The sequence below is a fragment of the Ambystoma mexicanum genome, chromosome 8, assembly GCF_040938575.1.
Source record: "Ambystoma mexicanum isolate Mex_15411 chromosome 8, UKY_AmexF1_1, whole genome shotgun sequence".
In the NCBI taxonomy this organism is placed as follows: Eukaryota; Metazoa; Chordata; class Amphibia; order Caudata; family Ambystomatidae; genus Ambystoma; species Ambystoma mexicanum.
Genome location: NC_090929.1, coordinates 1,159,660,818 through 1,159,687,361, shown reverse-complemented (window position 1 = coordinate 1,159,687,361; position 26,544 = coordinate 1,159,660,818). Strand labels below are relative to the sequence as shown.

Here is a 26,544-nt window from a genome sequence, read left to right as displayed (position 1 = left end):
ACTATACAACTTTTACATCCTATATATGAGAGACAACTTGGAGCCAGCAAGATCATGTTCACTGCGATTAGCAGGAAATGCCATCGGACACTTGCTGTATGCGGATGACCAAATCCTGCTGGACCTGACGGCAATAGGCCTACAGAAAAAAACTCGACAAACTAGAAAGATATGTTATCAAATCAATAAACAAAAAAATCAATGCTGAAAAATCGGAAATTCTAGTCATGAAAAAACCACAAAAAAAGGTAAAAAAACCTTTTAAATGGTGCCTGGGAAATATCACAATCCAAACAACGGAAAGCACCAAATACCTGGGAGCAATAATCAGTGCGGATTGGGGTGATAAACCTTGGATAGGGCATCTCCAAGTAAATGGACCAATTGATTACCCAAGCCTTTCTAATGAAGTAGAACTACTGCAAATTTACGGTAAAACCATTGGTGGAATTCTATAAGGATAAAGTAAAGCCATCAATAACGTATGCGGGTGACACTGGACTAAGAATTCCATGGGTAACCTGGGATAGGCTTGAGGCAACATTCTGGCAGAAAACCTTAAATTTATCAAATTCGCTGCCAATAAGTGCAATTAGGCATGAGCTGGGTCTTCACTCGCTACAGGTCCAGGTTGTATGGAAAGCCTTATCAACGTTCAGGAAAATAGAAGGTCCTGATTGCCCACCGCAATAAAAAAATTTGAAAACACCCTGCTGGCCTTTAGGGGAATTGAGAAACAAATGTCAGGGAATACTGCTTAACATAGGGTCCACCATAAGTAGCCTATGTGAAAACCCGAAGAGAGTTTAAAAAAATAAATAAAATAAATGAATACAGTTATTCTCAGTGGAATGGTCGCAGACGGAAGCGGTACGTGCATCATCCTATAGTCACAACCCGGCAAAGAAACTAACGAACTGTCCTGGAATCCTGCCAACATATTTGAATAAGAATGCTAATCCGTGTCACAGAGATCTGATCTTGCGCTTCAAATTGAACATTGCGTGCACAAAGGAAGTCCTGGTAAAATACGGGAGGATTAAAGATAACATCCGTCGCCTATGGCAGGAAGAAGCTGAAACCCTGTGTCACTTTACTTTATTCTGTAAAGTGCTATCAGTGGAAAGAACGCAGCTACTTTATGAAGTGTTAGAACCAGGCAGTGGCTTAGATGCCAAATCTTGGTGGGAAGCACTTCACAATAATCCAAATCAAAAGATATCCTGAAGATTGGGCGCCATAACCAAAATTGCTATAACAGCCAGGCTAAAGAGTCACAAAAGAAGGAAATAACCATCGGAGGATGTTGGCCTGGCTCTTAATGAAGGGCACTTTTTTGTTTTTATAGCAAAAGATATGTTTTATTAACTGAATGCTAAATAAAAAAAAAAATTAAACTTACAAGCCAGGTTTTGCCTTTTTAATTATCTCTTCATTATCATCTTCGTCAACGAAGTCATTATCTGTTCCTGCGTGGGAGGATTCTTCTTCCAATTCCTCATCCTCAGTTTCCCCGTCATGGGTCTTCCTCTCTTCCTCTATATAGTACTTTTTATTGGTGCTCAGTCCAGGGGCTTTGTCTATAATAAACATCTCGTTCCCAGATAGGGCTGAATCTTCTGTTGACTGGGCCACAGATGGTTTTTGTTGGCTACTCTTTTCCAAGCATATAACCTCTTCATCCTCTGAACTCGTATCCAAGATCTCAATTTCATCATCACTAGGAATGACCATGACCAAATAGTCATCTTTCTGTGGCTTGATATTATTTTCTGCTATTTTCTTTAGCTTAGGGCAGCTCTTTAAAGCTACACTTAAGTGGTCTGTAACATCAGAATCTGCATCAATCACCTTTATAATTGCACAGTCATCTTTCTCATTACCCAAGTGAATCATTTGCTTGGGCTCAACAAGAGTTTTGCTTTGCTTTTTAAGAGAAGTCCTTTGATTTTCTGAAGGTCCCTTTTTATCATTCTTAGGCAGAGATGTTAACCCATCTAAATGAGCTGCTGTCAATTTGGTATTTTCGCCTTTTGAAGATTCAGACACTAGTCCTGGACTATCAACCTCCTTGCTGTGCCCCACAGATAGTCTGCTCATTGATGTGGCGCATTTATTTTCAGTTACTTTAGGACTGCTAGTAGTTGTGTCATGTTGCAGGATGCTACTCTGCAACTCCATTTCAGGCTTGGCCTGCAACTCACTTTTACACTGGCTGGATGGCTTACTTCTCGGGCTGCACAAAACGCTACTTGAAATAAAGGATACCTCTTCTATGTCAGATGATGGTTTATCAACACACCCCAATTTGGAGATAACCATGGGCTGAGATTCTATTCCATTCTTGGATCTTGCAAGACTGTTCCTAGTTAGCCGCCTGCCAGTCCTGGCTGCAGAGATTCCAGAGCACCATGATTCAGCATCAGAAACATCTTCAGTTTTATTCATGGTTGGAGTTTGGCGTTCAGGGGAGGACTCTCGGTTAGGATTTTGGGTCTGTTGAATACCTTCTAGCTGTGATTTAGCAATTCTTCTTCTTGTAGCCCTATTGGCAGCCTGACCTGCAGAAACATTTGAGCAGCAGGATTCTGCATCCGAAACATCATCAGGTTTACTCTTGGCTAATGTCGGACATTCAGGAACCGGCTTTTGGTGTTCCTGACTAGCTTCTCCGTGCGATTTTGCAACTCTGCGTCTTGTAACTCTATTAACCTGGCTTCCAGAAATGGCTGAGCAACATGAATCTGCATCTGAAATCTCTTCAGTTTGAGATTCAGCAGCTGGGGTCAGTGGAAATCTCGATGTGCTTTGCCTACTTCTTGTACGCCCCGATATTCCAGGCATTCGTATTCCAGAAAATGAAGAACAATTTGATTCCGATTCAGATATGTCAGCTTCCTCTTGGGATTCTGAGATCGGTCTAGACGTAGTTACAGACTTTATACTTCTGCTCCGCTGTACAGAATCAGACTGAGAGCTCAGTAGTATTTGCCCCCTCCGTGTTGTTCTTGGCATTGTGGGAACCTGAAGACCAGAGAGCGTGGAACATGTAGATTCAGCCTCAGATACCTCGCCATCAGACTGAGCTTCCGCCCTGCTCGATTTTCTTGCTATATTTTTACTGGTAGAATTAAAAGGCTCTGGTACATTTGCAAGTTGCAGTTTTTCAGTGGCAGAAAGGTCTTCAAGTGAAGATCCACCCAGCAAAGTGTCAGTTTTTGAGCTTCTTTTTGTTCCTCTTGCTTTCCTTTGGGGGACAGTTGCACTGAGGTCAGCGGGCGTTTTCTTAAAAAGAAAAAAAAACACATTACAAAATCACAATTTGTTTAATACGAAAGATAAAGAAACAATGTTTACAGTCCAATGCTATAAATACCAGATAGATCAATGGCCCTAAAAAACCTAGTATTGATTTGTAATGTTTGTATTGCCCCATTTAACCCAAAATCTAAAGAATCCCACAATACAGCTTCCTTCCCTTTCTGCTAAGAGTGAGTAATCCTAGATGCATGCAAACTTAGTCATGTTCACCCCTTAACCAAAAAAGGGCGATTAACCATGTAATTATCAAAAATATACATATTTTAATATTTACCAAAACACATTACAATATATTTCTCTAAAAATACACACAACAATATGATCAGAACACATTCTGAAACACATGTCTATGCGTATACATGTTCTACAAATGGCAAAGAAGCTAACACTTCAAACCCTTTCTGTGCCTAACTGTAGGGTAAGTCTCTATTTTAACCACCACTGTTATTAATACTACCCTTCTTAATTCATACGGGCAAAAGGCTGTGCCAACACTTCAAGAATGTGTTTCTAGAACCAACATGAATTTTAATCTCGAGAATAAACACAGAAATTAATCCACATTGTATATCCTGTTGGTGCTGTCCTCAGGGCACTTAATCTTTGTTATATATTCTGGTTTTCACGTATGTCATCACGTGCTAGTTGCCATAATTTCAATATTCTAAAAAACAAACAAATAAACATTTGGTCTTAAAAACATGGTTTTTTAACTTGAGGCCATACATAGCATCTTTTCCAACTTCATCTCTATTTCTAATATAAGCAGAGGGATTTGTTTATTTGTGGTCTTATTACTGCCCACTGCCACACAATTTTTCAACATTTTGCATGTCCCAATTTCTTACACACAATTTCATCTAAATGAAAAAAATGAGCAAAATACCCAATTCATGCCGACAATGTGTCTTTTTTCCTTTCATTTTTAGTTTTTAACCGTTAGCATAAAAATGCGTTAGCATAAAAATACCTGTCGTCTCTCAGAGCCTCGTCGGGGACTGTATAGTTCTTGCTGTCCCACTTCTATTGTCTTCACTACTTTTGGCTCGGTTCTACATAAAAGAAGAACATATGCCTATCTTTCATTTTATGATAAATCATCAAAAAAGGTTGAAAACGAGTGCACAGCACTACCCGAGTGCTTACCTATTGCGGACTCTACATTGGTCTCCCAACGCTGCACTGGTAACAATTGACGCGCTAGCTGTGAGGCCCCACATTTCACTACTTCCTTGTGTGAGAAGAAGGCGGAACGGTATCCCTGTCCACTACCGACAATACTCTGTAAAGAAAGTAAATGCCTGTGTCGTTTAGAAAGAACCACCAAAAGACACCGAATTGCTACGCCCTATTTCACATTGGGCTTACCGATTGAGATCTTCACCAAAGTGTCTCTTTCCGAAAATATGTGTGGGATCTTTCACCTTAGGCCTTAATTGATGTTGCTACCCATATAGTAACGAGATCTAGTCGGACAGAAACAAGAGGAAAGATGAAATTTTCTTCTCAACGGGACAGTAAAAGAATATTTACTCTTAGCGCATTTGTCTTACCTTACGGAAGCCGTACGTGCTCCCCGTCTTATTTTAACAAACCACGGTTTGCTTTCCGCTGTATGCCAAATCTGAGAGACAAATTGGTACATACCTACAGAACCACTTACGGAGGGGAGTCCCAGCACCCAACCAACATTGTGGAATTTGCCACCGGTGGTGGGCCATTATACGTGCGGCAAGTGCTTGGTTTGTAAATTGACATCGAACATGAAATACGTAGATTTGAAAGGGAGAAGATGGGAGCTAAATTTCACTAACTGCAACTCTAAATGGGTGGTATATGGCATAAGGTGCCCGTGCGGTTTGCTGTATATTGGTAAAACCAAGAGACCCATTCGGCAGAGGATCTGCGAGCACAGATCCTGTGTGAAGAATCAGGTACCGGAGAAACCTTTGGTAGCACACTTTAAGAGTGCTCACCATGGTGTGGATGACATCCATTGGTTTATTATTGAAATGATACTTCCCCAACTGAGAGGAGGGAACAGAGACCTAAAGTTAAGACAAGATGAACAAAAATGGATCTATTCTTTGGATACCGTAAGGAATGGTTTGAATATTTACATTGAATGGTCCCTATTCATCCATTATAAAAAATAAAAATAATGGGTTAGATTTTGAAGTCTGTAGGCTGAAAACATATAGTGACGACCGCCTCCTACATGATATCCTGGTAAATTGCGACACCAGACAACGAGGATGCTCTGTGCAGCATAATGCTCATGAGAATGAGATGTGTGACCTTCCGAGATGGGCCCATGCACCCGCGAATGACAGTTGCAGTCGAGCATCGTGCTAAACACATATACCATTGCAAGATGGCGGATACGATACCCATATAAAGATGGCCGCCGATCACGTGATAACATGGCGCACGTATTTGCGTGCGTCCCACGTGATACGAGGCACCTCGCCCTTTAAAAAAGGCGTAGCATGAGTAATGTTCGCTCTGTCGCTTTGGTACACCAGGTGATAGCGCGCTGCATGGAAATAAGAAGGGGAGCACGTACAGCTTCCGTAAGGTAAGACGAATGCGCTAAGAGTAAATACTCTTTTACTGTCCCGTTGAGAAGAAAATTTCATCTTTCTTCTTGTTTCTGTCCGACTAGATCTCGTAACTATATGGGTAGCAACATCAATTAAGGCCTAAGGTGAAAGATCCCACACGTATTTCTGGAAAGAGACACTTTGGGGAAGATCTCAATCGGTAAGTCCAATGCGAAATAGGGCATAGCAATTCAGTGTCTTTTGGTGGTTCTTTCTAAACAACACAGGCGTTTACTTTCTTTACAGAGTATTGTCGGTAGTGGACAGGGATACCGTTCCGCCTTCTTCTCCCACAAGGAAGTAGTGAAATGTGGGGCCTCACAGCTAGCACGTGAATTGTTACCAGTGCAGCGTTGGGAGACCAATGTAGAGTCCGCAATAGGTAAGCACTCGGGTAGTGCTGTGCACTCGTTTGCAACCTTTTTTGTAGAACCGATCCAAAAGTAGTGAAGACAATAGAAGTGGGACAGCAAGAACTGTACAGTCCCCGACCAGGCTCTGAGAGACGACAGAGGTATTTTTATGCTAACGCATTTTTATGCTAACGGTTAAAAACTAAAAATGAAAGGAAAAAAGACATTGTCGGCATGAATTGGGTATTTTGCTCATTTTTTTCATTTAGATGAAATTGTGTGTAAGAAATGAGGACATGCAAAATGTTGAAAAATTGTGTGGCAGTGGGCAGTAATAAGACCACAAATAAACAAATCCCTCTGCTTATATTAGAAATAGAGATGAAGTTGGAAAAGATGCTATGTATGGCCTCAAGTTAAAAAACCATGTTTTTAAGACCAAATGTTTGTTTGTCTTTTAGAATATTGAAATTACGGCAAATAGCACGTGATGACATACGTGAAAACCAGAATCTATAACAAAGATTAAGTGCCCTGAGGACAGCACCAACAGGATATACAATGTGGATTAATTTCTGTGTTTATTCTCGAGATTAAGATTCATGTTGGTTCTAGAAACACATTCTTGAAGTGTTGGCACAGCCTTTTGCCCGTATGAATTAAGAAGGGTAGTATTAATAACAGTGGTGGTTAAAATAGAGACTTACCCTACAGGCACAGAAAGGGTTTGAAGTGTTCGCTTCTTTGCCATTTGTAGAACACGTATACGCATAGACATGTGTTTCAGAATGTGTTCTGATCATATTGTTGTGTGTATTTTTAGAGAAATATATTGTAATGTGCAATGTGTTTAGGTAAATATTAAAATATGTATATTTTTGATAATTACATGGTTATTCGCCCTTTTTTGGTTAAGGGGTGAACATGACTAAGTTTGCATGCATCTAGGATTACTCACTCTTAGCGGAAAGGGAAGGAAGCTGTATTGTGGGATTCTTTAGATTTTGTGTTTCACTGCCCTCACCCACACAGCCCCTAAAAAGGGGATTTTTGTAGCTCATGGTAGCTGATGCCCTATTTAACCAACATCTTGCAATGTTCATCTAGCTGGGAAACTGGGGCAGGAGAGGCATATGGTTTACAGAAGAGTTCCAGAAAGAACTACTCGCACACCAGGGCTGTGAGTGCCAAATGGCGGTATGGGTGGCTGAGTATATACTCTACTCAACAACCATTTTATTTTCAAGGATCTGCGAAGAGAGCTTTCATCTACGATTTTGTAGCATTTTCCATAGTGGGGAGCCGGTTAAGAAACCCCCACCCCACCGCACTACCCTTCAAAGAGGTTCACTTAGTCGAGGCTGAGCTGTCCTACCTTGCACATACTTCCTTTCAATGAGATTCTTACCCTGCACTGTTCTCTAAGCATCCATTAGGCTGTCCCTCTCCCAGGTAGCCGTACTGTCTTTTTCTGCATCTCTGAACTGTTTTTCGTTGCATTATTTCCCTGTAGGGGATTGTATTGGCCTCTGTATCCGTTTTGCATGCTCTTGCATTTTTTCACCTCTAGGCAAATATTCCTGGGTGTGCTTCACATGATATGCTTTGTCCACTATGCCTACCTACTCTTCTCTAAGTTCCCCCCTCTTTTGTGGTTCACTACACAGTGTACTCCGTTTGCGCCCTGATGCCTGCAGGCCTACAATGCATTACATATAAATAAAAAACTGTTGCCCTCCAGGCCTTCTTCCTCCCTAGGGGTTCTGAGCCGGCTCACAGTGCTGCAGCCATGTTAACTGTTCTCTGCGCTCTGTTGTAGCCTGTTTTCCCCTCGTCCCCTCCCCCATCCTAACTCCCTCCCTACCTCCCCCCTCCATCCCTCCACAGCCCCTTCCTGTGCACCCTGTTAGGCATAGCTCTGTGCAGAGATCCTCTCACTTCTCCCTCTCTCGCCTGCCCTCTCCTCCCTCTATCACACCCACTATGGAGCTCTCTATTCCCCCCATCTTCTCTATCTGTTTTTTTTTATCTCCTATCCTACTCTTCTCACTAAGACTGGTAGGAAGAAGCTTAAGAAAGACACCCTGGTCTCCAACCCAGGCCTTCCCATCCCGGACACCTATGTCAGTGCTTTCTCCAGAGAGACTCTCGCCAACATCCTCTTTGTCGTTCCCTCATCCAACCTATGGACCCTTCATATGGTCTCTTCTCGCTCCTTCATCTTCACCCATTAATGGTGGCACCCGATGGGAGGTCCTCATGGCCTCCTTCCAGTCCTCCGGTCTTCATTAATGTCCATCTAAATGGTACAATCATGGCCCAGTGACCTCAGCCCAACCTCTTATCTGATTGATTGTTTCCTTTGCTATTCCTGCTACCACTTCTATGACTCCTTTACCTCCTTCCTCTACCATTCTGGCTCCTCTGCCATCTATCACCTCTCTGACTTCTTTGCCTTCAGCCTCTCTCCTGATTCACTTAGCACCCTCGGCCTCCACCTCCCTGGATCCCTTGCAATCCACCATCTCTCTGGCTCCTCTGCCTCCTCCTTCCTTTACCTCTCAGGCTCCTCTGCCCTACCAATGGGTACCCCTCTTCCCTGTACCCCTCCACAGAAGTCTCCCAAAAGTGTCAAAATGCTCCACATTGCTACTCTCAACTCTCGCTCGGCTGTCTTTGAACTCCTGGACCTAGATGTACTCGCTCTTACCGAGACATGGTTTAAGGCCAGCTTTGTCAGGAGTTTTGACACACTGCTCCCCGAGGGCTACAATATACTTCCCGAGCCCAGGTCCGAAGGTGGAGTGGCTCTGATCTTTCCCGAGTGGATTCCTGCCTCCATCATCCCCACTCAAACCTACTCCTCCTTTGAATGCCTGGTCTGCAGGCCCTCTCTCCCGCCTTCCCTTGGACTTTGGTCACCTCCTACAGGCCCACCTAGCCAGGTTACCCTCTTCCTCTCCGAATGGGCTGACCTCACTGCTCTCTTCCCCCCGCCTTGGGGATCTCAACATCCACCTGGACTCTCGAGACTCCACTGGGCTTTTCCGCAACTTGCGACTCTCCGTCCCTTTCTCATTATTGGTTAAACGGGCAGTATGCCCCCGAACCTGGTGTGAAAGCCACATACTGCCTGTCCATAAGAAAGGCTCCTGGAATTTAGGATCCAACTATAGAATGCTTGCCATGCTGGATGTTCCCTCTAAAATTCTAGCAAAAGCACTTCTGGTGGAATTAAACAACTGGATCACAGCAAATAATATCCTACCCTCAAATCAGATGGGTTTCATTAAAAAAGCTAATACTGCATATAATTTGCTTATTCTAGTAACCTCCATTGAGTATGCTTGGAAGCGCAGACACACACCAGTTCACACTGCTTTTAAAGACTTTTCCGCAGCATTGGACTCTGTCCTCCGAAACAGACAGTGGAACAAATTGATAAAATGGAACATTCCACCAGGATTCCTCAAATTGTTAATGTTACTTTATACCAACACTAGTCAAGATTAGGTTGGAAGCTGAAGGCACTTTATCTGCTCCGATACCCACCCGACGTGGAGTAAAGCAAGGGTGCATTGTCACTGCTACTCTTTTTAATCTTTATCTTTCTGATTTGGGGTTGGCTTTCAACAAATTGACAATTTGCCCAGTACAAATAGGACGTCATATGAATAGTTGGTTGGCATACGCCGACGATTTGGGTTACTAGATCACACACCTAGGGATTTACAAAGCTTGATCACTGCTTTAGGCGAATACGCAGAAACAAATGGACCGTCTATTAATATAGATAAAAGCAAGACTATGATATTCGCCCTGCACGTCTACAAAGGATGTAATACTGTTTGAACCTTTAATGGGTTGCAACTTGAGAGGGTTGCATCCTACAAGTATTTGGGTCTCCATCTCCAAAATAATATGAAATGGGATACACATTGGCAGGTAACGAAAACGAAATGTAACGGGGTGGTAAGCATTATTCGGCAATTCACAGGAAAACAAAGCAGAATCTCCATAGAGACAATCCTTTTATACCAGACAAAAGTCTGATCGATTCTATGGGATTGAAATATGGGGAAATAAATATAGAGTGGTACTGAAAGAATTTGAGGCAGCTATATTACGCAAACTCTTCTGTATGCCACTGTCACTACCCATAAAATATATGTACTTGGAATTTGGTATTGCTGGTATATTGGCTGATGTAATTGGGAAGCCAGTTATGTTTTGTGACAAATTGCTAAAACGAGAGATTGGCAAAATAATGGGGAATTTCGGTGGAGCTTTTTATGAAATAGATAATTGCAACACATTAGGGATTTTTGGCCAGCTGCTTACACTCTGTTGTAATAAATGGCAAGAGGGGTGTTGTGGTCTTATGACTAAGCCTGTCTAAAATCTAAACTGCGGTGGCTCAGCGAAGAACAACATCTAGTGAATTTACTCTCAGGGAGTAATAGTAGCTCTTTTTGTGACTATATAATGGCCTGAGTGGTAACACCAATTTATTTAACTGCCTTTCCCAACAGCTCAATAGCAAAACAATATCTGCAACTTAAATTTAATATAAAGTATGGCATTCATGTACCAAGGGGCACATTTAGGTATTTTGTGCAATGCTGCAGGCTTTGTGGCACAGGAGAAGCCAAAACGATCCAACATTTGCTAATAGTTTGTGAAAACCTACATAAATTGAAAACTAGCTATTTGGAAGCATAAAATAATGGTATCAACCTGAAGGGTCTTATTGAAATATGGCCCTTGTTTTAAATGGGTGTGATAATTCGATATTTGACCTTGTTAAATTTTATTGGAAATGTATGGACATAATTAATTTAGTTACCTGTTGATCTGCCTTTTTACATACTGTGTGCACATGTGCTCAATTTTAAACTGAGTAGATGTGAGTTTTATCTAACAATATATTTTGTATCTGTATGAAGTAAAATCTGGGTGGTTGTTAAGTCAAATAAGCAAACTGTTCTCTTTTAGTGATTTAATTTAGACTTGTGTATTAATGCATGGTGTTTTAAATACGTGTAAATGTTTACTTTGTTTTAAATGCTGTATATACAAAGCCATTCGGCTGATGGTACATTAAATAAAATTGAAATGGATCTCAACATCCACCTGGACTCCACTGGGCTTTTCGGCAACCTGCAACTCTCCATCCCTTTCCATTCTACCCTCTGATCCGACTCACTCTTGGATGCACTCACCTCTTCAGACATCCCCCTCTCTAATCCTCCAACTACTACTCTCTCCTGGACTGACCACTTTCTTCTTTCTTCTCACGTGAAGCTTCCTGTCCCCTTGGCAAAGGCCCACCCAGCACTGACACCTTGTTATGTTATGTTACTTGGCATTTATATAACATTCTATATATCATTAGTATGACCTCAAAGCGCTGGTAGGTTGAACGCCCTCGGGAACCGTAGTTCTGGTCAGTAGAGAGGGATAGTGTCGTAGGGTGCGTGGGTGCACCAGATATGTGTGGAGCTGATGTAATTGCCGGATGGTAGCTGCATCCTAGCGTTAAGTGTGGTGATGAGGATATCAGATGTGTGCAGTCTGGTGGGTGGACACCCAAAGTGGGCTTTGGCTGCGTAAGGCCTGAAGGACGCATATATGATCAATTAGCCAGAATGTGCTCAGCTAGCTGCGTTTTATAGGGTGATGAGGTGATCATGGGGTCGAGTTTGTATGTGGACAGCTAGGCCGAATTAGTCAGGGGTATAGCTGTGTTCTAGTTGAATGATGGTGTACAGTACAGAGTAAGCATAGTGATGGGATGGTTATATTTAAGGTGCCCGAGACCAGGCACGTGAGCAGGAAGGCAGGGAGCAGAGCAACATACGAACACAGAGACTGTGGACTGGGTTTATAGCGACAAGTGGGGGAATACAGATATAAAGCAACAGGAAGGGAACTGGGAAGCAGGTTAACATTTACATTTGTGTTTCATCCACTCGGTCCGTGCCATTGACTGCACTCAGTCCATTCCTTTCCCACCTTCCTCCATCAGAGGCAGGTGAATGCAGACCTTAGCAGAGGAGCCCCCTGGGCCCTTATTTCCATAGTTAAAAGTCTGGCATCAGCGCTGTCGCTGCTGCTTTCCTCCCACTTCCCCAGCATCCACTTTCCTGTTCCCTCCCGCCTCCCGACCCTCCCATCACCCCTGATTGGCGGATCCTTCTGTTAGGCAGAAACCTGTGCAGTTCCCTTGGGGAACACTGCAAAAGATTTAAGACTACAGGTATAGCAGTAAACCCCTTTGGTAGCAGTCTGCACCACCCAGATTTACCTGGTAGCTGTGGCTGAGCAGTCAGACTTCTCTCAAGAAGAGTTAGGCAGTATGCAAAGTATACACAATATGTACCAACATACAATAGCACAAGCAAACACTGACCAGAGCTTGGTTTCAGAAGAATATAGTTATTTATTTAAAAACACACATAAGTAAAAAAACACTCTAGCAAAGAATATGGTAAAAAACACTTCAACACAGTTATAATGAAAGTAGATTCAATCCTTTCTCCTATCTAGACAACTCTAGGTTAACACCACTTAATTAAAACAGAGGTGAGTGCTTAACGTTAGATGACACTCTAGTAGTTTCCAAGAAAGGGAGAGAAAAAGCAGAAATGGGTTAAACACACCACTCTAAGGTCCAGAACACTTGCAATAGGCTCAAAGAAGCACAAAGTCACAGGTGAGCAAAAGTCACTAGGCAGGGCCCACTCTTAGAGTAGCCGGAGCGAAAATGTGCCCAAGATCACACTGTTAGTTAGAGATTCAAAGTCTTGCAAAGAGTCAAAAAGAGTTTAGAGTGGCTCAGAAAGTTTAGCCAAAGTGTCCCAGGCACTCCCAGGTTCGAAAGCCGGGGACTAAATCTACCCCGTACAGTCGGTGGCAAGGGAAGCCAGGCGGAACACAGTACCTTAAGCGGAAAGGATCCTCCAGCGGGGGCAGTTGTTCCAGGCAGCGACAGCAAGGCTCGACGTCGGTCAGGGGAGAAGAATATCTCGCTGAAGAGCAGAAGAGAAAGGTCGTAGCACTGCCCGGGAAGAAACCAGCCGCGGAGTCCTCCGGTTAAAGGGTTGGTACCGACTTTCGCGGTATGGGGGTAAAGTGTGGTATTCCGGTTGCCGGGGTGCTTGGCACAGGCAAGGCGGCCACGAGATACCTCAAAGAACGGAAAGAAGGCGAAAACTGGTTGTCCCCACCAGTCAAGGGAAGGAGCCACTCCGTTAAGAGTTCTCCTCGGTCGTCGGGAAAAAAAAGTGGTGAGACGGTTCAGCAGGGCTCCACCGGGTGGTGTCGTCGAAGCAGGTCGGCTCAGCTCTTCCCTCGTCGGATTCTTGGTCCTGTGGCGACTTCTGAAGTCCCAGTCCCCAAAGCCCTGCTTTTATGCAGCAAGCCCCCATTCACCCAGCCTAGCTGTCACTCAAACATGCTAAGTGGTGAGCCGGGCGGCTCACCACTTGGGCCAATCAGGACGGAGTGCGACTTGAGTTACCAAGGTAACTCAGTCCAGGGTGCCTAAATCCCCCTCCACCCCTCCTAAGTATCCCAGACAGAGTGGCACCACTTTGGAGGGCTTCTGTGGAGAAGCCCGCCAAAAGTGGAACAAAGGGCTCCACTTTGGGTCAGAGTTACAGAGGCGAACACCAACGCCATTTTAGAATCAAGTTTTGGCAAAAAGTCCCAACCGGAGTTATAAAAATAAATATATAAACCGGCGGTATGTTTAAGGCTACCGTAAATAAATAATTAAATGTGTTAGCCTAAAACAATGGGAAATCCCATAGGAAAATATTCGCGGTCGAATATACAACGTAGTTTCCACTGCCACCAGCCAAAACTCGATCAGGGGGGACGGAGACGTGCCCCCTCGACTAACAGACCCTGGGGCAATCGAATTGCCCCAGCCAGTACGTCCACAATATGATGGTTTGTACTGGTTCTGTTCAGGATTCAAGACTAGCAAAGTCTTTGGTGACTTTACATGCCCTGGGAGACAGTAGTCAGTCCCAGGGTATGGAGTCTATGTTGGGGAGTCCCTAGGACACCCCTGGGTCACGGCACAGAGGGTGCTGTGTGACCCACATCACAAAAATACATGAGGCCCTATGGAGTAAAAGACCCCATAGCCCATTCAACACAAGGTTTAACCAAGAAAACACACTTCAACATGTCCAAGAGTGAGGGTAAAAGAGTCTCACTCTTGGCAGGAGAAAAAAATTAAACCCCAGAAATCCAGCAAAGCTGCTGGGGGACTCACTAGGTAGGGAAATTCAGCCTAAACAGAGAATTCTCCCTAACACCTTCCAGGGCTAATAGGCATAAGGGAACTTCCCAGGGCAGCCCCCTGCTCGCCAGACCCTGCGGCTAAGGGCCCCAAGGCAAAGGGCAGATCCCACAGAGGCGGCTCCAGAGAAGTGTCAGCAGGTGTCTGCAGGGGAAGCCAGCGACCAGCCGTCAACCAGCAACTACTAGGACCAGCACGGTAGGAGTGACGGTTAGGAGTACAGCAATTGTTCTACCATGCAATCCTAGCCACTTGGCAAACCCGTTTAAAAAAAACACTGATTATTCTCCAGTGCCCCTTCACCCCCACACTGTCACTACGAGCTGTGTTTGGTATCCTACTCTTCTGATCCAACTGACCCTCAAATCTAACTGTTTAGTTTGGTACTCTATTGCTCTCTTAGGCGTAGGCTTTTCTCCCACTATACAGGACCCTCAAATCTAGCAGTGTCTAGTTCTGTACACTATTGCTCTCTTAGGCGAAGGCCTTTCTCCCACTATACAGGACTCTCAAATCTAGCAGTGTTTGGCATCATACTCTACGGTCTCAACTGACCCTCAAATCTAACTATGCTTAGTTTGGTACACTATTCCTCTCTGAAACCCATCACTACCGAGCTTAATTGTGTCCTATACCACCAGACCATTGAACGCCCACAACCCAACCCTGACAGTGCACCCTTAGGAAACACACCCTACCCACCGACAGACACGACAGATTGAGCCGGAGAGCACCCAAGCATATCTAGAGAAGAAAAAAACAATACTGTGCCTACACAACACAGCATAGAGGACCAACTACCAAACTACGTCTGCACCTTGAACTGAAAAATCGCCCGACCCAGAAAAGGACGGAGAAAAAGAGAGCAAGATCGTGCAACAAGGGACACGAACATACAACACCAACAGAAGGAGCATCATTGGCAGGAAACCACGCCTAACGCGGTCATCACCAGAACAAACAATGCAAGAGAAAAATCTCACACCCTACCTCGCGACAACCATGGAACACCTACAAACTCAACACGGAAACCGCGAGACATGCAAAGAATCCCCCGAAACACCCGGAAAAAAAAAGGAGGAGCACTCCACAAGAGATTGGGATGACTCCAACCGTTATTACCCCATACATCACAAGAACAGAGGGGCACCATCGATTTCCACAACATCCCATACAATACGACGAAGCACCGACAAACAACAATCCTACCTTCAACCTAACAATCTGACTCAATGAAGAAGCAGCCATCGCTGATCTTCAACCAATCGTCACAGCAGAAGCACCACGATTGATTAGCCCTGCTATCAACCTATTGGACCGCTTCAATGAAGAAGCAGCTGTCGCCGTTCTTCATCCAACCAACATCAATACGGAAACACCACGACCGGACAACTACAAACCTCAACAACAAATAACCACTAAACAAAATCACACCTGGAGAATCCACTGTAACTTAATAAACGCATGGTCAATGTCCAAACATTCAACCGAAATATACGACCTCAGACGGAGGCACAGACATCCTATTTGTAACCGAAACATGGCTAGACGACAACTACAAGATCACCCTCAACAACTGCCTGCCTGAAAACCTCAAATGCATCCAAGCAAACAGGAAATCCAAAAGATGGGGGGGTGTCAGAGGGTGGGGGGGGGGGGACTAGCGATCATCCACAAGGAGCAACTGGCCATCAAAATGGAAGATCAACTAAACATCGATAAATGCGAATCCTTAATACTATGGCTATCAGTAAACCCCAAAACAAACCTGAAATTCATACTGATATACAGACCACCAACCTACGATGCAACTTTCGTAGATGCCTTCACGGAAGCAATCACCATCCTAGCCATCAAGCACAATCATCTGATCATCCTCGGAGATGTCAACATCTGGTTCGAAGAAACCACAACCACACAAAAATCCTTAACCGCACAACTAGCAGCTATGAATCTACAACAATTAAAAGGAGCAACACACTCGGCAGGGCACACACTTGATGCAATCTTCGCCAACAAGGATCTCATCACCACAGCACCCCCAATTTAAATACTCTGGATAGACCACCTCATCATTCCATTCATAATCACAACGGCTGCTCCAAGAAAGAAGCAAGAAAAACCACTGACCTCGATGAAAAGAAATTGGAGAACCATAAAAAACACCAACCTAACAGAGCTCCTGGAACTCAGCAAACCACAAGCAACAACCATGGAAGAAGCTGACCTAGACAAAAAAAAGTTGCCCTGCTGCATACCAAGATCTTAACAACCTCAAACGACATCGCCAAAGAAAAGCCCTTCAACCCATCACCCCAGAAAACAACGGTAAAATGGTTCACCCCACTACTCAGCGCCATGAAAAGAAAAAAAATGAAAACTAGAATCTGAATGGTGGACCAACAACAACACTGCAAACAAATTGAAATTCCTGCAACAGATCCGCTCATACAAAAAGGAAATACAAAAAGTGAAGAGGAAACACTACGACAACCGAATCTTCAAAGCACCAAACACCAAAGAAAAACTCTTCAAAATCATAAACGAGTCAAGAAGGCCTGCAGGGGGAGAGAAGATCGGTGAGCCCTGCCCTCCGAGCGGGGTGGCCCTGTGAGGCGACCCCAGTATCATACGCGTGGACCCGCGGGCCGGTGTGAGAGCGAAGAGCACGCTACTTCCGTCGGCCCTGGAGGGAGGACATATCCCCGGAGCACAGCCACTACGAAGGGTGCGACCCGCTGACAAGGTAAAAGAGACAAGAGGCACACCTGGCAGCAAGGTGCTCGGGCGAGGCCGACCACATCGGCCCACATAGCGTCCGCGGTGGACCGGGCGCTATGGGGAAAGACAGGCCGAGGAAGCTTCACGCCCAAAGCAAAATGGATCAATACACCATTCCTCCTCCTCCTCCCCAACCCGCTGAACTCTCAGTCGACATGGAGACGGACCAAGGAATATCACTCAAAGACATCATGGCCGCCATTACCGACTGCCGCACGTCCATGGAGCAGAAAATGGACGGAATTAGCATGGATGTCTCCCTCCTCAGGCACGACCTCCAAAAACTAACGGCACGCACCGGGGAAGCCGAGCAGCGCATTTCTAATACGGAGGACAGAATGAACACTGTACAACAACAACTCCATAACACAATGTCCAAACTGAAGGTGCTGGAAGACAGAATTGAGGAAGGAGAGAGCAGGTCCAGGCACAATAATGTACGCATCCTGGGCATACCCGAAAAGGCAGAGGGCCCCTGCATGGAACTCTTTCTAGAACAATGGCTCTCTGACCTATACGAGCCTGATGCCTTTTCCAAGTTCTTTTCCATAGAAAGGGCACATAGGGTGCCCACAGGCAGACCACCGCCTGGAGCCCCTCCAAGAACTGTGATAGCACGATTCTTAAATTACAGAGACCGCGACGCCCTGCTGTAACATGCGCGCGCCAAAGGAGCGGTCACTTTCATTGGCTCCAAAATCACCTTTTTTCCGGACTACACGAGGGAAGTGCAGAGGGCAAGGCAATCCTTTGACTCCCTGAAACGACAGCTACACACGATGGGCGTGAAATACGGCCTGCTCTTCCCTGCACAACTTAAGATTTACCATAAAGGCACAACAATCCATTTTAGTGACCCTAAGGAGGCTTGGCGTTGGGCCGAGCAAAACATAGGAGACTGGTCCGCCCCCCGCGAAAATAGGGGGAGAAACCGAAGACCTCCGCCAGACCAGCAGCGAGAACCCCACCGACCACCACCGCAGGACCCACCGGAAGACCTAGGGGGGTGATAATCCCCTCAACAATCCTGTGTCCATACGGAAATACGCAAGTGAGACCATAGATCTTCTCATAGTACACGCACACACACAATGATAGGCAGCACACATCCACCTGTAGCGGCCGCGGTACGCCCTAGGCACTACGATAGGAAAAGACCCCCCTGAGAGCGCAATAAATCCCAGGTGTAGTTTACGCGAGGATTGCCCTTGGGGATCCCCCCCCCCCCTTTTAGGGGAGTACTACCTCCCCCACCCGGGCTCTCTGATATTAGGTTTGGTGCATGTAGGTGTCCAGTTGACACCATAGAGTTTTTGTTTGGGCGACCGATGCTTCTAGTTGGGAGGAGTATGGGGTGGGGGGTTTTGGGTTTGTTAAGCACAGCTATATCCGGGTCCTATCAAGCTAATGGAGGAACATGGCCAGGAAGTTCTCCAGCACACCACTGGCATGTTTCCAACAGGCGCATAACGCTGCCGGTGACAAGCAGGGCGGCCACCGACACACACTCACATGGCAGAGTATCGTAATAAGGTCGACACTCTCAGAACACTGAGGCTCATGTCGTGGAACGTCAATGCAATTAAACGCCGCTTGGTGCGCCAATTTTTGAACAGACGGGGGGCTGACATAGTGTTCCTGTCCGAGACACATCTTGCAGGCACAGAATGCACCCTATTTAAGCGTACAAATTATAAGCTGACATTTCACTCAGGCTTTACGATGGGCTCAAGAGGCGTTATGATCTTGATACACAAAAACCTGCCCCTCCACCTCTACAGTGACCCATGATACAGGAGGCAGATACATATATGTGACGGGCGATCTATGGGGGCAGTCCATTACACTGATAGCCGTCTATGCACCACTGACCCTTCTGGAATCACTGCTCACTGACATTACCCCGCTAATTGCTAATGACACCTCTAACTGCTTGATACTTGGCGGTGACTTCAACAAAGTCATGAATGTCACCCTGGATAGATCCCATATACGTAATAGGAACACCAAAGTCCCCACTAGGCTTGCTACGTTCGCCAACGCACTCGGCCTGTGCGATGTGTGGAGGGAACTGCACCCAGATGCTAAAGCGTATTCTTTCCACTCAGAGGCCCATGCCTCGCTCTCTAGACTGGACTATTTCTTCACTCCCGCAACTGATCTCCACAGGGCACAGGAAATAAACATACTACCTAGAGGCATCTCTGATCACTCTCTGCTAGAAATGCTACTTATAACGTCCCGGAGGGTCCCACCGCCATGTTGGCGCCTGAACAGTTACTATCTGGGGGACCCAGAGCTGATAGATAAACTACAGGAGACCACCACCTCATACTTTGAGTTAAACACACAGACCGCAACGAACCCTGAAATGCTATGGGAAGCCTATAAAACAGTGCTGAGGGGCGAACCAATATCCTGGACGGCGGCCAAATAGAGGCTACATATGAGTAAGATCCTTGAAGCAGAGCTCCAAGTCAAACAGGCAGAGGAGAGGCACGTAGATGAAAACACGCCGGCCTCTAATCGGACGTTGCTACTTGCACAAAATTGACTGCAAAGCATAGCGATGGACAATGAACGCCAAGCACACACTGCAATGAGAGCAAGGGTCTACGAAACTGGTGACAAGGCGGGTAAGATGCTGGCATGGCTGGAAAGGAAGGAGCAGGGACGTAGCCATGTCCGGAGACTTGAAGCGGATGGTCTGAACGCAAGGGTGACGGACCAGGAAATAACCCAGGGCTTTGCGGAATACTACGCAGAGCTATACAGTAAATCCACAACCCCAATGGACGCCACGATTATGGATCGAATTGAAACCCCTACCCTGAATGAGGCGCAAAGGCAATGACTGGAGCGGGAGATCACGGAGGATGAGATCCTAGCCGCCGTTTCTGGGCTCCAGACCGGTAAGACTCCTGGTCCAAACGGCTTCCCGGTAGAGCTATGGTGAAGGGTGGGCACTAACGTGATAGCCCCCCAGCTCCTGCAAATGTACCTCCATGCTCGTGAGAAGGGCATTCTCCCCCCAGATCTCCGAGAAGCAACAATCGTAGTGATCCCTAAGCCGGACAAGCCCCCAGACAGATGTAGCTCGTACAGGCCCATCTCACTCATCAACTCTGAAACTAAAATACTGGCGAAGCTTTTAGCGGACCGTTTACAAGAGGTAATTCCCTCCCTGATCCACCTGGACCAGTGCCACAGAGATCAACTCACATGAACCTCCGCAGACTATTCGCGGCTTTGGAAAGAGCCGGCAGCATACAGGGACCACTGGCCCTGTTGGCAATTGACTTTGAAAAAGCCTTCGATTCGGTGAGATGGGAGGCTGTCTGGACCATCATGCGCCGCATGACTTGGGTGAAGCTACTATACGAATCCCCGGTTGCCAGGACCAGGGTCAACGGTTGGCGATCAGAACTCTTCGGTCTGAGAAGGGGTACAAGGCAGGGCTGCCCACTATCCGCCATGATCTTTGCTATTGCGATCGAACCCCTGGCTATCCTATTACGAAACGACCCAACATGGGAGGGTTTCCGATGGTCCGATACCTGGGAAGACAGAATATCCCTCTACGCAGACGACCTACTCATCTACCTGAAGGACCCAAGTACCTCCTGCCCCAGAGTCGTGCAGCTGCTGGGCCAATATGAGGCATTCTGTGGACTACGCGTGAACTGGTCCAAGTCCATGCGTTTTCCTATAGGGAACACTCCATCATCGTGTCTGGCGACCGGCCCCTACCAAATCGAGAAGGAACGATTCAAATACCTGGGGATACACATTACAATGCACCTTACTGAATATACTACCCTGAACCTGTCCCCCTTGATGGCATAATTTGCAGACGACACTCACCACTGGATCTCCTTGCCGCTGACACTGATGGGTAGGGCAGCATTGTTTAAAATGATCGCCCTCCCGAAATTTCTATACGTTCTGCAAAATGCGCCATTACATATCGACCACCGGGAATTCCACAAAAATCGAATGCACCCTGCGAAAACTGCTCTGGAAAGGTGGCCACCCGAGAATTGCCCTTGCAACCCTTCAGAGGTCTGTTTGGGAGGGGGGGGAATCGGGCTGCCCAGGATGCAATCATACTACTGGGCCAGTCAGATGGATCTAATAAACGACATGCTTCACGGTGACAGGAGTCTCCCGCATATCAAGGGCTTCCATTACAACACTACAATCAAACCAATAGAGCACCTCTACAGAGACTTGGACCGCCCTCCGAAATCTGACATAGCATGCCACATAACAAGAATTTGGAAGGAAGCGCTTCGATTCTTGGGCTGGGGCGGGAAAACAACACTGGCCCAGCCATTGTGGAACAATTGCAACCTCCCCGAAGTACGGAAACTGCCGAAATGGCCCGAATGGACCCAGCGTGGAATCTCCACTGTTGGAGATGTGGTACAGGAAGACAACCTGGCAACATTTGAAATGATGCAAGAAAGGTTCTCCCTGCCGGACACGGAAAGGTTCAACCACATGCAGCTAAATCATGCCTGGACCGCCCACCGACGGACCATACAAGATCTGCCCGAAAGCTCCCCGCTTGAACGAAACAGTTCTGGATCGGGTGGAGCGGAAGGTCACCTCCACATGTACACTCTAATAACCTCCTTTGCAACTTCAGAGCTATCCAACCTGAAAACAAAATGGGAACGAGATGTGGGTCCCCTCCTTCCGGAAGATTGGACAGAGGCCCTGATGTACCCGCGTGAAACCACCATCTCTTCGAGACTCCGATTCGTCCAGCTGAAGATCCTGCACCGCACCTACTACCCGAGAGTAGCACTCTTCCCATGGGGCAGGGCCGTGGACACAAAGTGCCTACGCTGCAAGCGAGAGGACGGTACCTTTTTTCATATTCTGTGGGAGTGTAGCAGTATTCAGTTGCTCTGGCAGAAATGCTGCGATAAACTGTCTAACGTCCTGGGAAAGACGATACAGAGGTGCCCGAAACAATTGCTTCTGGGGGTTTCCGGGGAAAGTGACTTATCTCGATATGAGAAACTGCTGTGGTCAACGGCGCTCGCAGTCCTTAGGCGGAACATTGCACAACTGTGGGGTTCGGAGCGCACACCCAGCTATGACCAGTGGGTCACGGACGTGGACATATGTGCGGTAATGGAGCACCGGGTGTACAGAGCAAGAGGGTGCCCCCATAAAGCAGAGAAAATATGGAGAAGATGGGAGGAGGACAGCTGATGGCCGAGGCCGACCCTGCATCCACTGTGACTGTGTGAGACCCATTGAAAGGGAAGTACTAACTCTGTTAAGACCGCCCTTTGCCATGAAATCATCCTATGAAAAAACTGATGGTCTGTCGGACCAAGGTCCCTGAAGCTGAGTTTGTAACGGTTAATGTTGTTTTCTTTTGATTACATTGCTCTCCCCCCCCCACATCCCTGCCTTGACATTTCCCCCCCTTCTCTCCCCCTCTTCCTTCCCCCTTCCGCCCTCCCTCACCCACTATGCCCCCTCCCTGAAATGTTGAGAGATGTTTGTAATGATGTTTAACCTTGAAAATCAATAAAATCTTTGATAAAAAAAAAATCAAACGAAATAAAAAACCCACCGGGTTGTAACAACACGCCAATTCCATTGATGAAACTATGGGATGACCTAGGAGACCTCTTCAAAAACAAAATAACTTCCATCCAACACACCATACAAAGCAGACCACACGATCACACCTCAAACCCCACCGACTCCCAAGAGGAACAAACTACAAAGCTTCCCAGAAAAATCATTGAAGACTTTCATCAAACTGGTAGACCAAAGCAACAATCAGCCTCTCTTGATGACCCCTGCGCCCCGGACATATACAAAACAATTCTCAAACAGGGAACCCCCATAGGATACCACAGGAATCTACTCAACCTCTCAATCTCAACAAGTAAAGTACCACAGGCCTTCAAAACGGCTTACATCAAGCCACTACTCAAAGACAACAGGAAACGTAGAGGACTTATCCAACTACAGATCCATTTCCAACATTCCTTAAATAGCCAAACTGCTAGAAACGTACGTTTACAAAATAACTCAAGAATTTGTAGAAGAGCACTGCCACTAGACCAGGCACAAGTTGTATTCAGACCAATGAGAGGAAAGGAATCCGCTCTCCTCTCAATATGGGACGACCTAAAAACGAACACAGACTCGGACAACAGTAGCGCCCCGATTCCCCTTGATGGATCAAATCCTTCCTAACAAACAGAACCAAAACCATATGGATGAAGTCGAAACTTAGAGATTCCATGTGCGGAGTACCACAAGGATCATCTTTCTCCCCGCTTCTATTCAACATCTACATGTACCCATTTATCAAACTCATCAAAAGACACAGCCTCACAAGCTACAAATATGCCGACGATACTCAAATAATCTGCAACATACAAGACACCCAAGAAGAAAACACCACACTAGAGAATTGCCTTCATGATATATTCAACTGGATGAACCTCACCCACCTCAAAATCAACCCAGGCAAAACAGAGATAATGATTGTTACAAAAAAGGGAGGAGACATCAGCTACATCCCCTGGCCAAAAGAGCTCGGCACCACACCAGCACCATCATCAGTTGTAAAAAACCTAGGGGTCCTGATTGACAACAACCTCACTCACAAGTAAACGCTCTTCTCAAGAAATGTTTCTTCCTCCAGCGAGCTGCAAAAAGGATCCTACTGTTCCTGTCGTTAGCCAACAAAAACCTTACCATCATCGCTCCGATCATGTCCAGAGTAGATTACGCCAATAGCCTATACCTGGGCATGCCCAAAAGACTTCGAAAAAAAACTACAACGTATACAAAATGCGGCAGCCAGACTCCTCCTCAAGCTACCCAGAAGAGAACACATCACACCCGCGCTAAAAATACTACATTGGCTAACATTAACACGCACAGAGCAATACACAGACAAAGCGCAGAATTCCTGAGTGATAAACTACGCCTACATCAATCGACAAGAACACTGAGATCAAGCACCGACATCCGCCTGGAACCGAAACCATATAACAGAAGAAAACTCGGAGGATCCTCTTTCTCTCACCAGGCACCGAAAACCTGGAATTACCTACCTAAGAATATACGGAACACAACAAACCACCTAGCATTCAGGAAACTCCTCAAATCCTGTTTCTTCACAGATCAACTACAACAGCGACGCACAAGAATGCCCACCCTGCTAACAACGATGAATAAAGATACCGACCTCGGTCACTCCCAAAAATGGACATACACAGACCCCAAAGAACAGACCCCACGACAGACCATAAGACATTATGAGAAATCGCCACAAAAGGAGGACACTAAAGACTGATCACATACTCAGACCGAGACAAAAGCACTTAAATGACTCATCCACAGCCTCCTGGCCATACCATATCCAAAGTCCCAGCAGACACATTCAGATAGAAAGTTTTTAAGAGGAGACAACAACACCTAAGGAGGAGAATAGACACCCAACCCCCATTACTTACTCCATCAGAATTAGAAAACTTACAGAGCGTGTTAGAATAGCACAGGGAGCGCATTGCACAAACCTAAACCCCTGCCAGGCTTAACCCCTTCACCCATACTGATGGGATTGGAAAGATTAGCGAGCGCCACACTCGGACAGAGTTCTGAATGTTACCATGTTAAACATCATATAACACACTAACAAAAAAATTTCTGCAGACTTCTCTCACACAACAACCTGCACGCACTTCACAACACCGCAACACCACATAAGCCGCACCCACATCACACGAGGACTGACTATACTTGCACCAAAGCTCAGCACCGGGTGTATACAGAGTTGAAGCTGCCAACAGAACACCACTCCTCTCACTATCCTACTCCTGCTCCACCTTACTAACCCATCCCACCTTCTCGTTTGCAGATCCGCCAGAGCGCCTGGGGACCAACTCCGTTGGTGACGGTGTGCGGTAAAAATACCTTTAACATTCCAGCTACTCTTATTCATTCCATCCACTCCATCTATTCTGTCCATTCCCTCCAATTTGTCCATTCTATCTATTCAGTCTTCTCCAACCAATCCATCCACTCAATCCATTCCATCCATTCCGTCCATTCCGTCCACTCTATCCATTCTGTCCACTTTTATTTATTCCATGCATTTCATCCACTCTATACAGTCTATCCATTTCATTTATTCCATCCATTTCATCCACGATAACCGTTCTGTCCACTCTTTTCGTTCCATCCATTCTGTCCAACTTTATCCATTTGACCATTTCATCCATTTGATCTGTTGTATCGATTTCATGTATTATATCCACTCTATTTCGTCCATTCTGTCCATTTCATTCATTCCATCTGCGCTATCCATTTCATCATTCCGTCCGCCACTAATTACCACCCGCAGCTGAACAGTACATAGTGATGAACGTGTGGGGCATGTTAATATTCACATTCGCATTTCTGTCTAGATGCGGTTCATGCTAGTGTTCACAGCTGCACCAAAGTGAGGGACATACCAACATTTGCATTTCTATCCAGAAGTGACTCAGGCCAACGTTCACAGCCCTGTCAGGTCTGGTGCAGGCTAATGTTCAGAATTCTGAGTGCGGCATTGCCAATATTTACAATCATGTCCTGGGTCTTGCGTAGGCTAATGTTCACAAGTCTAAGCGCGGCAGGCTACTGTGTAGAAATCCAGCTAAGTGTGGCATCACTAACATTCACAATCCTATCCAGATGCAGCGCAGGCCAATGTCTACAAATCTAGCTAAGTGTGGCATCACTAACATTCACAATCCTATCCAGATGCAGCGCAGGCCAATGTCTACGAATCTAGCTAAGTGTGGCATTGCTAACATTCACAGTCCTATCAATAAGTGACACAGGCTAATGTACACGATTCTAATCAAGTGCGGAATTGCTAACATCCACAATCCTATCGAGATGCATCACAGGCCAATGTCTACAAATTTAGCTAAGTGTGGCATTGCCAACATTCACAGGCCTATCAATATGACGCAGGCTGATGTTCACGATTCAAACCAAGTGCGGTATTGTGAACATTCACAATCCTATCTAGATGCAACGCTGGCTATTGTTTACAAATCTAAGTGCGGCATTGCTGACAATCACAAACCTATCTAGATGCAACACAGACTCGATTTCCCAATTCTAAGTGATTCTA

The 26,544-nt window shown here is 45.9% G+C and overlaps 1 protein-coding gene across 3 annotated transcripts in view; it reads right to left on the bottom strand.

Moving 5' to 3' along the window:
- DNTTIP2 (deoxynucleotidyltransferase terminal interacting protein 2) overlaps positions 1–26,544 on the bottom strand; it is a 308,996-nt gene that overhangs the window by 117,276 nt on the left and 165,176 nt on the right. For all 3 annotated transcript variants that reach the window (XM_069611233.1, XM_069611231.1, XM_069611232.1), the window contains one exon: positions 1,403–3,285. In XM_069611233.1, coding sequence (XP_069467334.1) covers positions 1,403–3,015 — 1,613 coding nt within the window. In that variant the 5' untranslated portion in view covers positions 3,016–3,285. The remainder of the gene's footprint in view (positions 1–1,402; positions 3,286–26,544) is intronic.